General features: G+C 38.2%; 2 protein-coding genes and 1 pseudogene across 3 annotated transcripts; 1 reads left to right on the top strand and 2 right to left on the bottom strand.

The window, feature by feature from the left end:
- The first annotated feature begins 1,774 nt into the window (after positions 1-1,774).
- LOC149009055 (peroxidase 17-like) lies at positions 1,775-3,293 on the top strand. The gene is made up of 3 exons (XM_089163031.1): positions 1,775-2,048; positions 2,144-2,335; positions 2,409-3,293. The coding sequence occupies exons 1-3, from the start codon at positions 1,812-1,814 to the stop codon at positions 3,003-3,005; spliced, it is 1,026 nt and encodes a 341-aa protein (XP_089019157.1). The 5' UTR covers positions 1,775-1,811; the 3' UTR covers positions 3,006-3,293.
- Positions 3,294-4,488: 1,195 nt separating this feature from the next.
- On the bottom strand, positions 4,489-8,077 carry LOC149009054 (small ribosomal subunit protein eS6). Its single transcript, XM_089163356.1, has 6 exons — positions 8,034-8,077; positions 7,856-7,920; positions 5,888-5,945; positions 5,691-5,799; positions 5,246-5,518; positions 4,489-5,100 (listed from the first exon to the last, which is right to left on the bottom strand). Exons 1-6 carry the CDS (start codon positions 8,037-8,039, stop codon positions 4,862-4,864), a joined length of 750 nt encoding a protein of 249 aa, XP_089019482.1. The 5' UTR covers positions 8,040-8,077; the 3' UTR covers positions 4,489-4,861.
- Positions 8,078-11,729: 3,652 nt separating this feature from the next.
- Positions 11,730-14,859, bottom strand: LOC149009053 (lanC-like protein GCL1; annotated as a pseudogene). The gene is made up of 5 exons (XR_016174554.1): positions 14,641-14,859; positions 14,292-14,481; positions 13,785-13,896; positions 12,509-12,979; positions 11,730-12,288 (listed from the first exon to the last, which is right to left on the bottom strand). The product of XR_016174554.1 is annotated as a lanC-like protein GCL1 (transcript).
- Positions 14,860-15,465: the final 606 nt, after the last annotated feature.

The following is a 15,465-nucleotide window of genomic DNA, read 5'->3' as shown; positions in this document are numbered from 1 at the left end:
TTTATTTTTCGTCTAAAAGTAATTTTACTTTTTGTTCACTTTATTATATTTACAAATGTTTTTGCCTGTAACTTTTAGTCCCGACATTTTTTTTAATAAATTTAATTCGAACAATAATCTTAAGAAATCTATGAAGATTTCAACTTTAGCAATAATTTTACCTTTATTAGATTTGAATTTTTATTTTCTTCCTTTTATGCAATCAAACCTTTTGATTTGAATTTATTTGTTTAAACATTGACTTATTATCTATATGTGGAAGAAGAGAGGTGAGCAACCTGATCATCCAACACAGCCCTATCTAATGCCGAAAGTGACTTACTGGACTTGGACCATCCCTTCCCACTGACCCATTCCATCACTCTTATCGGATCAGCCATTGAACTCACATAGGCTGACCAGTTGCATTATTTGAATCACTTGGGACACAAAAATCCTAGCTTTCCTGTTTTCTTGAAACTTGAACAGGAGAAAACCGAAGCGCCACGGGCCCAGCACCCGAATTAATCCAGATCATCATCCCGTCTCTGTGCTCCTCCCGTCTCTGTGCTCCTTGATGACGTTACAGATACAAATTCGGTGGGACCCACAGGTAAAAAATAATAATTATTTTAATAAATTTTTATGTTTTGTTTAATAATAATGCTAAATCCTCTATTCATGTGAGATTTATTTTACATGATGAGAGCCATGAAAGAAAAATCTTATCTCTTTATCTATCACAAATCTAAGTTCGATGAAGATTTCACTCAGATGATTCTCACTATGTGGGATGACACACTCCATGTGGTAGCTTACCAAACTGGTGTAATAATCTCCTTTTCCTTTATTTCGCTGGTGCTCCCAGTTGATGAAGAAGATCAATGACTGTCAAGGAGCATGAAAGCAATAGGTTGATATTACAGGATACGTCCCACAAATTAATGTCGAATTTCCATCTTAAAAAAAGTAACAATCATCTTATCTTTTAGATATTTGATCAACATACTAAAAATTCTAGAGCTTACAAAATGCGTATTAAATTAAATCATTAAGCTATTTTATACTTAGCAAGTTTAATATATCTCTATAATCTATTGAACCTTTTTGTAGCAACAAGAATTCATATAAATCGCCCTTAATAAGAGGCATTCTAATGGTAGATAGCCATCTCCAAATGGCTTCATTTTACCCAAAGATTGTGCCTAGCATCACGCAGTATTTTCTTGATGTGATATTTTAAATAGTTCTCTCCACAATTAAAACCTTTGACTTGATGCCTTGATACTATTTATACTTAGATGAATTAGCCAAAAAGTTTAAGAAGCTGTGAAATACATTAAGCAAAGTCATATAACCTACTTCAAATCACATTGGCCAATCAAATGCCTATAAAGTAGATCCTACACCCATTAAAGACATAATATAATCCCACACCAATTAATAAACAACCTTGAGCCTCTTCATATACTTGGTGGGACGGGACCTCTATCTGACTCTCTGGATATTTACCAGACAAAGTTGTCTGTTCTTTTCTTTAATGAAGAGATATGATTTCAGTAAAACAGACATAACTAGAGAAAGTTAGTTATAAGAGGCAAGAAGATAAAAGGAGGAGATTCATAGGGCCCATATGATCAACAATTGTCCAGTGGTGATACCATCTTCGTTCTTCACAATTTACTGTTAAGCTTAGTGGGCAGACACCATTACAGGAATCTCATGTGCTCAATTTCTATATAAAAGCTATACATTCAATGCACCCATTCAGGGCCCCCTTCCCCCTTCAAATTTACAGACACCCCACGTTAAACCCTCTACCCTCACTATTGATGGAGCCAAAAATGGTGTCTCCACTCACTGTTGCTCACTTGGTGCTCTTACTCTGCCTCCTCCATATGAAGATGATGGTTTTGGCTACTACAGCAGAACTGAGGCAAGGTTTTTATTCTGAGACATGCCCAGAAGCAGAATCTGTCGTGAGAGAAGTGATCAAGAAATCCATGGAAAGGGAACCAAGAAGTGCTGCTTCTGTCATGCGCCTGCAATTCCATGACTGCTTTGTTAATGTATGCCGCCTTCTCTCTCTCTCTCTGTTTCCCTTATAATTGCTAATTAAGATCCATGGAGTTGGTTATGTCAGTGGCATTACATTTGTTTGTAGGGCTGTGACGGTTCTCTATTGCTTGATGACACACCCACCATGCTTGGCGAGAAGCTTTCCCTCTCCAATATCAACTCGCTGAGATCATATGAAGTCATTGATGAAGCCAAGGAGGAGTTAGAGAAGCTCTGTTCTGGAGTTGTTTCTTGTGCAGATATCATAATTATGGCCGCCAGAGATGCCGTTGTTCTGGTAAATAGTTGAACAACAAAAGCTTGTCTTTCTCCGCAGATATACTTATGGGCTCTGTTTTTTGGTGTTGCAGAGTGACGGACCCAGTTGGGAAGTCAAGCTAGGAAGACGAGACAGCTTAACGGCGAACCAAGAGGACTCAAACAAGATCATGCCGAGCCCAAGAGCCAACGCAAGTGCCCTTATTGATCTCTTCAGCGAATTCAATCTCTCTGTAAAGGACCTTGTAGCCCTCTCTGGTTCTCACTCAATCGGCAAAGGACGCTGCTTCTCAATTGTCTTCCGCCTCTACAACCAGTCAGGAACAGGCAAGCCAGACCCTGCCATGGAACCCAAGTTCAGAGAGGATCTTAACAAGCTCTGCCCTGTCGGTGGTGATGGAAACGTAACAGGAAACCTTGATGCAACTCCACGTTTATTTGATAACCAGTACTTTAAGGACTTGGTTTCTGAGCGAGGATTTCTTAATTCAGATCAAACTCTGTTCTCATCCAATGAAAAAACTAGAAAATACGTTCAGTATTTCAGCAACGATCAAGAGGCGTTCTTCGAAGCTTTTGCAGAGGGGATGATAAAGATGGGTGACCTGCAATCCGGTCGGCCTGGTGAAATCCGGAGGAACTGCAGAGTCGTTAACAGCCCAAAGGTGGAAACCTTGATGAAGTCATAAAATGGACGGTAGAAGGGTGAGAGAATATCATCAGCATTAACAGTGTAGTTGTCTGAACAGTGATACCACTGTGGTACCTTATAGAAAGGTTACAGAATAAGATTAGGTGTTTAGTGCTAATAGATTTGCCAAAAGAAAGCTTAATGCTCCTAGAACTACCTTATTATGTAAGAATTAAGTAAGTGATGCACCTATTGGAATCCCTTCTGGAATGGATAAACAACTAGACTTCATAATCTTTGCATTTCTGTGTTAGTTGACGAAGTTGATTCATTAATTTGGTGGTGGACTTTCATTTAGCGATAAGATATTATTTTCTATAACTAGCAATTTATATATTGGGAATGGTGGCATACATAATATAAGGCAGATTTCACCCCTAGTTTCAAGGATATTCGAACTCCAACCTCCTGTTTTGTTTGAAGGTGTTAATTTTTTACACACTGAACCAATCATTAAAATTTATTTAATAATAAAATTTCTCCATTGCAACCCAGTAATCATGATGACCATAAGTTAATGTGCATTATAACTGGCCTATGGTGGATTTAGATCTTCTTACTGTTCCATCGTTCATTGCTCAGCTGTTGCCATTCCTTTAAAAATCTAATCCACGTTCCAAATTAACCCGCAAGCCAAATCCAAGTTAATGGTCTTTGAATTGTTTTTCTTTCATTCAACACACGGCATCATTTGAACAATCGAAAGCAAAGCAGAAAAGAAGTTAACAACCGGATCAAATTCCCTCAATAAAAATTATTTGACATTTTTTGTGTGATTCTCACAAGTGATCTTTGATATTTTTTTCCCAACTATTCTAGATTACTGTGATCTTATCATTTCACTTTCCTCTCGAATCTTTTGTTATAAGAATCACATGTGATAAACGAACTACACCTTACCGTCAAGTCAATAGTCAGAGCAAGTCAGTCAAAAAAAAAAAAACCAGTTTCAAATTGAAGCTATCCACAAATCGTCTGAACTGAAATAGATAAACCAATTAATAGAGAGAAGACGGTGAAGAAGATAATTGAAAGCAAATAGGAACCTTCTTTCAGCTGTAAGATATATTGAGAATGAGATTTCACGAGCGTGATTATCATGGTGGTCCACCAGTTCTGTTTGAATTCGTGTTTGTAGTTGTGAAAATTGGAAGCCAATTTGGATTCAGTGCATATGGTCGGCAAAGTAACTTATGGCTTGTCCCACACTTCTGCAACCCACAAGTCGAAGCAGACCAAGTGGAGCTGCTATCACTTCTAGAATGGATGCCTTTCTTGTTCGTTGGTTTTGTTTTTTCTTTTTCTTGACCCAGAAAAGGGAAACTTAAGAAAACAAAATTCAAACTATTGAACAAGGAAACTCTAACTGTTGACCCAGTACCAGATCAATAATTTTCACCCACGCTAACTGAAAAACATAAGACTTTGGAGATTCAACTTTAACATATCCAACTGTGTTGATGACGATACTACAGATGAAATGGAAAGGAAACTACCCCACATACCAGAATTCCACATTGGAACCAAGGGAAGAACGGTAATCCATAATTGAAACCATCCAGCACTGGAACAATTATTGCACACGTAAGTCTACCACTCAATACATAAGCAGAAGAAGGTCTAGGTACGACATATAATACCAAAAAAAAGGTCTAGAATTGAAATAAGATTAAGTTCCAGGTGATTCCAAAATGAAGTTTTCACTCCCCAGTTCCAACACAACAGAAAAAAAAACTCACAAAATCTTGAGGAAAAAAAATAGTAGTCAACTTACATCAAGCCTAATTAATAGGTCCCTCTAGTTATATCTCAGCAATCACAACACTGAAGCTCTAAAAAATTGCAGAAGATTAACTAAGCCACAACTGAAGGCTTAGATGCAGCAGAGAGTCGAGACCTCTTCTTTGCCAAGCTCTCACTGCGTCGGTCTCGCTGCTCCTTCAATCTGGAAGCAAGAAGTTTTTGGTACTCTGCTGCCTCTGACTTGGCCTTAGCAATTCTCCTTTTCTTCTCTGCAATTCGACCACGCTTTCTTTGCAGGGTCAAGGGAGTTACCAGCCTCTGAATCTTCGGGGCCTTGCTGACCTTCTTTCCTGTAAACCATAAGGTAACACAATATAAAAAATATATATATTTCAGCACTAAAAGTGATTATCTGTGTGCGCAACAGAAAGTGAGACTTTGTGATACAATAATAATAATAATAATAATAATAGATGCTGTGCCAGCCAAACATACCAGCTTTGGTTGTGAATGTTCGGCGATACGTGTTAACATACTTCCGCACATCATCCTCCTTGGAAAGGTTGAATAGTTTCCGGATCTTGGATGCCCTCTTTGGGCCTCTCATCCTGGGCTTCTCAGTGTCAGTCAGTCCAGGAAGGTCATTTTCACCCTTCTTCACTATAACTAAATTCAGAACAGAGAGATCTTGGCTGACAATGCAACCACGCACAGACTTCCTCCTCCTCTCTCCATTGCGTCTTCCATATCCACGGAAGCATGGTGTCCCTGCCACAGAAACCTCACAAACATAATACAACCATACTTTGCACAGACTGAACAAGAAACAAACAAAGCTACAAAGCATATAACTGCAAAAAGCTTGATGGAATCCTTCTAACATATTAGATAGGTATAGTAATCCAGAGTTGGACATAAAAAATAATCCCACTCAACCCACCTCTGTGAAGCAAGAGACGGACACGGCCCGGAGTAAGAACTCCCTGCTTCATGGGGAACCCTTGTTTGTCGCAACCTCCCATGATCTTGAAAACATAACCCTTGAACTCCTGTTTACAAGCAAACCGCTTATATGAATTAACCATAGTGCCTATGAGCTTAATCAAGTACCAAGAGACATGAACAAGAAAAATGTACCTCGCCCAAGGCATCCCCAATGACCTCCTGCGAGATCCTCTTATCGTAGAATGCACGGCTGTATTTCGATTAGAAGAATAAAGTAAATGAATTTAACAAATCCAGGCAAGACATAACTGCCAGAACATATGACTAAGCCCCAAAAGTTATGTATAGAGATTTTTTATCAAAACAGCCTGTAACAGAAGCGCTGCTTATCCTTTAGCAATATTGTATCTGGAATAAACTATAAGACAAATGAAAAGATTCTGCAATATATCTTTGCATCATCAATCCCGACCAAAGGGAGTGGAAGGTCATCCTAACCAACTTACAACTTTGGTAGGCATCCTGAATTCCTTGATGTATACAGCATATACAAGTTACACAGGATGTGGCCTTTAGGGATTGAATTGAAAATTTTGAGTAAATATGTTAAAATTGGCCAGAATCCCAGCACACATGAAGCCAAAGATTACCACTGAATGAATACCAGAAGCTTTATAAAGTATAATTAATAGAACTATAGAATCTGGATAATGAATAGGCATAAGCAGTCTGAGATACAATTCAGAGCCAAAAGAAGCATGTCAAGAGGCAATTAGAATTCAAGCAACCCCAAAATTTTATTGCTCGTCAATGACACCTTAACGATCATGCAATTCAAAGGAATTAAGACTGCAAGGATCCCTCTATGGTGAAGCACTTGGGAACAAACAGATATAGATTTATCTTATACCAATACAAAAATTCAACAAAAATATCGCAACAAACAGCATATCCACCCCCAACAACACTTGAGTAAAACTAGCAACCACTGGATACAACAAGTAAAACTATTAAATTGACATAGGCTTATGACAAACCACAATTGTCAAGGCAAGCCAAAATGTTGCACAGTCACATAAGTTACAATAAGTAATACAGCATTATAAGTCTACACAACTTAACCCCCAAAATTAAGAGGCATGACACCAAAATTTTATTGCTCGGCCACATGTCAAGAGGCAATTAGAATTCAAGCAACCCCAAAATTCTATTGCTCGTCAATGGCACCTTAATAATTATACAGTTCAAGTGAATTAAGACTGCTTGGATGCCTCTGTAGTCAAGCACATGGGAACAAACGGATATAGACCTATCTTATACCAATACAAAAATTAAATAAAAATATCACAACCAAAAGCATAACCACCCCAACAACACTTGAGTAAGACTAGCAACCACTAGATAAACAAATAAAAACATTATGTTGACATTAGTTTGTAACAAACCACGATTGTTAAGACAACCTAAAATGTTGTATGGCCACATAAGCTAGTATAATTAATACAGCATTATAATTTTATACAACTGTGTTTATAAGCAACAAAGATTCCAGATCAATGCAACCTTATATTATGATGCCAGTACAGATCTAATAAGATAAAACCAGACACATATTAAAATAAAGCATGAGAAGTAAATTATATGCAAAAACACTCCGAAGGAATGTCAGCAAGAGAAAGAGAATAGATGCTTTGAAGACACCTTGCCCTCTATGTAATAAACACCCGTTACACCCGGTCAATCCAATGGTTCCAACCAATCTGTGTTAGAAGAAATTTCCAAATACCAAAGTATCGCTATAGGAGAAGGAAAAGCTCAGGATAGTGACTCAGTTTAAAGCTGGAAGGGAACTAGTCAATTACACAGTTACATATATTTTAATAACACGTACTACAACGCTAAAGCAACCTGAAACTAAGCCTCTTGACATAAACGCCCCGGCTCTCCTCTCCCCTCCCGTCCCCTTCTTTAAGATACAGTGCCCTAACCTAATAAATTTCTTGAGGGGTAGGGAGGAGAGGCGAAGGCAAGATTTAACACGATAATCTGTTCATGAGATCTAGATGTCTAAAAAACGAACAAACAAGGTATACCGTGGCGCAATGCACATCGATTAAAGGAATTAATTGGAAAATTCGAATGAGATTAAAAGAGACTCACAGTTTCTGATCATCGTCAATTTCAAGCTTCTTCTGGCAACCCGTAGTTGGGTTGGCGATGTTAAACTGCGAAAACGGGAGGTAGAGAAAAACAAAACAGTCAAAATAACGCAAAAATTAAGAACACAATAACATTATGATTGAATGATAGAAAATTTTAGAGTTCCGAATGCACAAACCTTCATTTCGACTTCCGCTAAGTGCAGCAGAGAAGCCGGGAAGACGAGTACTTCTTCTGGTTATGGTTCCTGTAAAGAGAACTAGGGCTACTCAACAAAGACTTTTTATAGGGCTAACGTTTAGGGTTTTCTTTGCAAATTACGTTTACACCCCTGTTTTCGTAAATAATATTTAGAGAAATTCGCGATTGTAAGATGAGAGGAAGAGTCCGTCAAGCAAACGAGAGATTATGCGCAATAAGAGAGGAATTCTGAGAGAATCCGCAACGGTTTGGAAAAACTCGTTGACATATGTGCCCTTTAGAAAAATTAAATTACTTAATTTCTGATAGTGAAATGATAAGTCTTTGCTGGTATAAAATAGGATAATATTGACCAAAAAAATGAGTAGACAACTATAAGGGAAAATAATATATAAAATATAGGTACTTTTAGTAAAAAAATAAGATAATTATGTCCAATTAAATATTTATTATGAAAAAAAATACATACTGTGTGAAAGTAACTAACTCTATCTTTGATTGATCTTATTTTCAACCGATCAAAAAGAGTTTGAGTTATAGTTAAAGTATCAACAAGTTGTATTCACACTCAAATTAGTGAATGGAAAACTGTATATTAAGAGTTTAATTATATTTTTATATTTTTAAGAGTTTATGTTCTATTATAATTTTTAAGAGTTTTTTTACACATGGATTCTCTTAATAGAACATAAACTAGTATTGGGTCCCCTTAATACAATATATTACATCCAAGTTCCAACCAAAATAACACATTTTGCACCATTTAAGCATTTTCAAATTTGGAAGAACTTTTATATCCAAGTAATTGATGACCAAATATCCCATCTTACTTATCCATTTTCTTTGTATTGCCAACATTCCTAGTACTTCACCAAACCTGAACACTTTGGTTACTCTACCCAAGGAGGAATTGAAGGAGAGATAGGGGAAAAGTAAGTGATCGACCTTGTCAATGCCATGTCCAACATAGACATTGGTGCCTCGGCTCAATGGCTACTTGAACTCATTCACAATGTCAGGCAGGTTATGGATTTGCAGGAGAATTGGCCTCTTGATTGAGCAAGAGTTAACCGATGTCAGCAAGAGAATTGGCTTCTTTCTTAATTATTTGAGGATATCAAGGATTTCAAGGGCGATAACAATGCAGATCCCTTCAGTTCCACATTGTTTCATCTTCTTCTTGTTTGAAAGATGTTTTGAAAATAGTTCTTAAGCAACTTTTTCTTATTGCTCAAAATTATGTCTCCAAAACCTCCCTAAAGGCCCCGCCAACACTTCATCACTATATGTTGGTGGTTCATCACAGGTCTTCTCTTTTCTTTTTTTTTTTTCTTTTCTACGAAGGGGCTTTATTAAGCCAGGACATGAGGACCCACGACCTCTTTACTAAAATGTATTGGTTTCAACCACTAGAACATCTTTGCCTTGGCATCTGAAAAGGCTTTTTAGACTTGTCAATTCTATAATATATTCGTTGTCATTGGAAAAGGGTTATGATTCTTCACACAGGTATACACTAGACTTCCTAGGGTTAATGTGGAAGTAATCTCTTCAGTAAATTTTAGATGACAGACCAATAAAATGACACAAATTTAATCAAGAGAACATGAAAAATGGAAAACAAAGATGTCCCTTTGAGCCTACTTGGCTTAAATTACTCTCCTCACATTTATACGATGCCTAAACCCTCACACATTATCATATATTTTTCATTCTTGGGTATTCTTAGCGCCTAATCTGTACATTCACAACAACTAGAATTGGAAAAGTATTCTTTACCCCCAAAAAGAAAAAAGAAACTATCAGATTGGAGACGTATTACACAAGAAAGCAAGGCAGTTAGGCTTGTACCCCTTTAAATGTGCGTTTTATTGGTTGATCTAGGATTTAGCTCACAAGAAAGTCACCTTCTAGTTGCAATGTATGCCACAAAATTTGGAGAGATTAAACACTAGAGTGTAGAGAGCAATGTCGAGTTACCAACATGCCCAGTTTAACAATAGGAGAAAAAAGAATGATGGGTCATTTCGGGATGTTAGTGGGGAAATTTATGCTATCAATGCTCTAGTTTGTAAGCTTTTAAGCCTATTGAGGATCGAAAAAATGCCACAACTACAATCTAGTCACTCTCCAAAAGATGCATAGAAAATAGAATATTAATAGTAGAAGGTGATTGGAAACATTAGCATAACTTGAGGGGTATTTTGCTCCTCCAAGTTTTTTTTTTCCCCTTTTTTTTTAAATGATGCTTTAATTAGAAAACCGGCGGCAAGAAAACCCAAGACATCCTGTCTAGCTTCAAGGATGCCACGGAAGGAATTTGGAGAGATCCTACGCCACGGACAAGGCCTTCCTAGCTAGAATATCGGCTAACGAGTTAGCCCATCTAGACACAAAATGAACCGACCAAGTGGGTTCACTATCAAGAACAATAGGAGAAACCCCACCACCCGAATGATGGGTCATTTCGGGATGTTAGTGGGGAAATTTACACTATCAATGCTCTAGTTTGTAAGCTTTTAAGCCTATTGAGGATCGAAAAAATGCCACAACTTGACAATCGGTGAGACACGCCTCCGGTTCGTGCGAACCAATACCCACGATGCCTCATAGAAACATAGAATATTAATCACCTTCAAGGTGTGGGAACCCACTTGGCGGAACCCAAACCCTAGAGATACATGCGGTATTTTGCTCCTCCAAGTTTGAAAGTTGAAAACACTTAATGGTAGAGACAATGTCAATTTTGTTTGGACCCAGACACAAATATATTGCATTAGGGGACATGACATTAGTTTATACCCTACTAAGAAGACTCACATATAAAAAACTCAATTTTTAATGGTGGATTCATTAAGGCCGTGGAAAATGACGAAGAAGAAAATCAAAAGGAACTAAGAATAATGTAGCATCCAAAATCTCCATCATGATTTTCCCCTATTTTTTGTACAAAGGAAAAACCCTAGTTGTCTAACAAAGACTACCGGAGGATAAATCTTCAGTTTAATCTCTTTGCATCTATTTTTTGGTAGAATTTTGTCACAGGTCTACATGGATATCGATTGGACTAACTTCCTTTATGGCATGTTGAAATTGTTTATGGCGGTCGTGGTTCAGTTGGTGATTTGGAAGCTTGGTTTGGCTTATGATAGTTCATTTGGCAAGGGCAATTTTGACAATATGTTTGTAGAGATAGAGAATATGAAATGACCTGCTGATCCTAATCAAGGAGGTGGTGGTGGGTGGTTTCCGGTGATGATGGATCATTTTGACATAGTCAGGGTATTATAAGATGTGTCGTGGGGGTTATTTTGGTTATAACATGGTTCAAGAGGTGATTTCGCCCAATTAAATTTAAATTCTACAAACGACACTGAACTTCAGTTTAAGTGTTGTGATCCAAACGTAAATTTGGACAGATTAGGGTAAAAAATAACTGATTCAAGTTCAAAATTTTCAAAGAAGAAGAACCACCACCCCCCCACCTTTCGCTTGCCGGACACCACCCATCACTGGTCCCAATTTGTGTAAAATTCCGATTCTTACTTGTGGTATGTGTCTTTTATTATCATTATCACTATTACTTTTAATACTTCTATGTATTTTTCGGAAAAGCAGATATTGATCCAAACCAGCAGTTGGGACCAGATTCCTCTCTTCATATTTGACCTGGCTCAAGCATGAACAATTCATACCCCAAAAAAAGAAGAAGCATGAACAACACAGCAGCTCTAGCACCAGCTCTGTAATCAAGATGTTAAGACGATGTCCTGTAGTTTACATATAACAGAAGTTACAGAACAACAGTTAAAACTCTAGTGACAAATTAATCCACTGCTTCCAGAGCCACAGGATACAAGAATATTTACAACATCAGTTATGCTAGCCATTTTAAGCTCGAAAAAACCCATTCCCCCCTCATTAAAGCTCAAACCCAGGGAATTTGGAGCTCTCTGGTGAGACCATATCAAACCAAAGGCAAGATATTTTCAGCTCCACGGACATGACCAGCTGTTACAAGTTCTCTAGCACTGTAGTATAAGAAACTAGCAAATGCATTGGCTCTCTCTAAGTAAATGCTCTCTCCTGTTAAACGATAGAGTGAAAGGAATGCATATGCATTGCCACTCACTCCATCTGCCAACCCGACCTTTCTCACCAACCCACCATTCCACACCACTTCACCTGCTTCTATCGCAGCGTCACAGAAACTCTCTGTCACTAGAGAATACCTACAAAACCAAGTAAGATCCTCGTAAAACTAATCAAAAGAGAACAAAAAAACACATAAATTTAACGTGGTTCACACACCAAAACAGTGTGTTATGTGCACCAAATCTCCAGAATTGGGTCATTCGAGTTCACAGCATAATAGATTGCATTCGAGTTTAAGGTCTTATGAGTTATGACTATCGATACAAAATTGTACTTATATTCAGAGGACTAACTAACCTGTGCTGCTTTGCATAAAGTGATGGCAACGCCAGTGGCACCATGAGACCATTGCACCAGTTTGTCCCTTGGATTCCCTTCACTTGAAGGGTAGTTACCACTATGTGGGAACCTATTTCTCATCATATACCTAAGAGTTCCCTTGACATCCTCATAATCTTCTCTGGAGAGTGGGAAGTGAAGTAGGACATGAAGGATACCAGCCAGACCATGTGCCGCACCCCAGTACCTTGTCCCATGCCATCTATACATCAATGGGCAGGTTTTAGTGTCAGATGCCCCTGCCCTTCCCCCAGCCAATATAGCTTCTACCACTGGCATTAGGAGATCCATGGGAACCGTCTCTGGCCCAAGATGCTTGTTTATGTACAATGCTGCCCATAAGAACCCAGCTCGACCCTGAAGAAGCTCATAAGGCATCCCAAACCCACCCTCTTCAGGTCCACTTGGAAGTGCTCTCTCTTGAGCCACCTGAACATGGGCTCCAATATCATTAATACATTTGGATGAATATCATTAAAACATCGGAGTAGCCCACTTCAACTAATAGAAATCCATACCCAAAAAAAGAAAAAGAACCAATATAGATCATTTTTCCAGGAAACCTGCACAGAAGTTTGAAAATATGATAATAGAACCAGACTACTTTTGTAGTCCAAATTTATTTTTGTTTAGAGACTGAATGAAAATAGTGACTCTCGCGGTTTCTAATTTTTTATATTTTTTTCTTTGGCAAGTCTGTGCTCTCCTTATATTTTTTAACCATACAATAGCGATGAGATTCACATGCGATTTATTAGTATCTCAAATTTTATTCATTCTATCAGCAGTCAAATATAAGCCCTAAAATTAAATACAGAATTATTAACTGGGAAAGAGATAATGATGCAATAGCAGCCCTCAAAAAAAAATCATGCTTAGGATATGAAACATTAAATACCTCCTTACTGAATGTTGTCTACAGACTCTACACAATGCTTTGATCACCACTTAAGTTTACTTGATGGCAATGTGGCATCACCCCATGACAGGAAACCTTTGGGGCCTTCATATGGGGGGGTGTAGGATTCATAATTCAATTGTTAATCATTAATTATCCCACCAAATGCACACTAATTACGGTTGAGTCACATAGTGGGTTCTTGAATGTTCTAAACAGATAGACTTTATTTTCAAGATGAAAGGTTAAGTATTATTGTATTAATAGTTTAAAGCTATCACAACAGATCTCCATTAAAGCATCCAACAGTGAAGACCAAACAGTCCGTTGAGTTACCTTACAAAAGAGGTCCACGAGGTAATCACGCCTTTGAGGGTCCCCTCTGCAATCAGCAACCACAGCTCCAAGCGCATAGACCCCAGTTATCCCACATAGAAAAGTTGTCTGTCTGCATTTCATGTCTCGAAGATTTAGCCAGTGTTTGGCTGCTCAAGTTTGTGCCAAATAAATCAGATATTAATCTACCCAAAAGAGCTCTCTTCTCTCCTCTCCCTTCTTAAAATTAGGTCATAGTTAAAGACCTAAATTGAATCCCAATGTGCCCTATGCCCCGTTGGCAGAGGGAGCGTTCTTCAAGGCTCGGTATCAATTTCATTGCACTGTGCCTCTGACCTCCCTTTGCGGTTTCTTCTTGCGTTCGTTGTGACCTCTTTCCCTTTTCTTTTGTCTTTTCTTTTTGTTTTTTTTTGTTTCCCCTTTTCTTTTCCTGTTCGTTTTTTTTTTGGCTTGGTGAGATCCAACACCAAGCGAATACGAATACAGTGATTTATGAGAAAGAGTTACCTAGTGAAGATTGGTGAATGAAGAAGGGCGCAGGTGTCGATTATCTCGGCGGACAATAGCAGGTCTTGTTGGTTTCCAGTGATTTGGTGTGATTTAAGCAAGTGAAAGCCGTCCCAAGCAGGCCTTTGTACACGGTTGTGTCCAAACTCTGTCCACTGCCTTTTGTTCCTTTCCATGTCGCCTCCACAATCTACTCAGAGAATGCCCAGAAAATCCATAAAATGAAAAACGCGCTACTTCAACAAATTCAACTAAAGCTTCAGATCACAAAACTCAGTAAGAAACAATTCCTATAACAGAGAAATTCAGAGTAAAACTTGTTATCTCATCTTTAGTTCTTAATGCATACCTGGTCTTTAAGGGAAATAGCCGCTTGGAGAAACTTCTCCGAGCTTACCGGAACGTTCTCAATTGTAACATCTACAGCGTGATTCGAACCGATCAGTTCGTTATGGTCATCGTGACTTTCCTTAGACGCTCCCTCTACTTCTGAAGACATTCTCTCTCCTCGACTCTCTGAGTCGTTAACTCGTTAGCAGTTAGTGTGGAGCGAAGCGCCGCAATTAAATCGGCGTGGACAGGCCTTGCGGCTTTCACGCGAATCACGTGGTCCTTTATGGATCACGATAATAGTAGAGAAACGTTGGATGCAATTTAATCCTCACCGTTAATCAGATGTCAGGTGAGATTCTGTTCCTTTTTTATTATTATTATTATTATTATTTACTCTATCACGTGAAAACCGTGGGACCCAGATGTAGACTCGTGTCAATGCAGCAATGGGCCACGACGACGAATGATTCTCTTTAGATTTTTTAAAATTCAAAATGTTCTGGTGATAGGTTCCAGCACGTTAATGAGTCATTGACAGTTAATTTGCCTTTAGGTGGGCTATATAGATCCAATAAATATTGGCTGTGTGGACGTGCATAAAGTGGTGGAACCTTTCATGTTAGGCAGGTATTCTAAGAATTTCTTTCTTCTTTTACGCGTATGGTTGATTAAGATTAAACGGTTTCGTTACGTAATTGACACTCTTATTCTCACCTTTTTTTCTCTCTAGATATAGAAAATTTCATCCAATCTACTACAAATCGTAGGAACTCTAAATTAGAAAGAAGAGGAGTGTATGAAAATAGTGACCCAAACCACATTGCCTTTGCCAATTCACACT

Source organism: Hakea prostrata, chromosome 7 (genome assembly GCF_041222555.1).
Source record: "Hakea prostrata isolate BN-2017 chromosome 7, UWA_Hpros_2, whole genome shotgun sequence".
NCBI lineage: Eukaryota > Viridiplantae > Streptophyta > Magnoliopsida > Proteales > Proteaceae > Hakea > Hakea prostrata.
The sequence above is the reverse complement of the archived record's forward strand: the minus strand, read 5'-3'. Positions and strand labels throughout refer to the sequence as shown.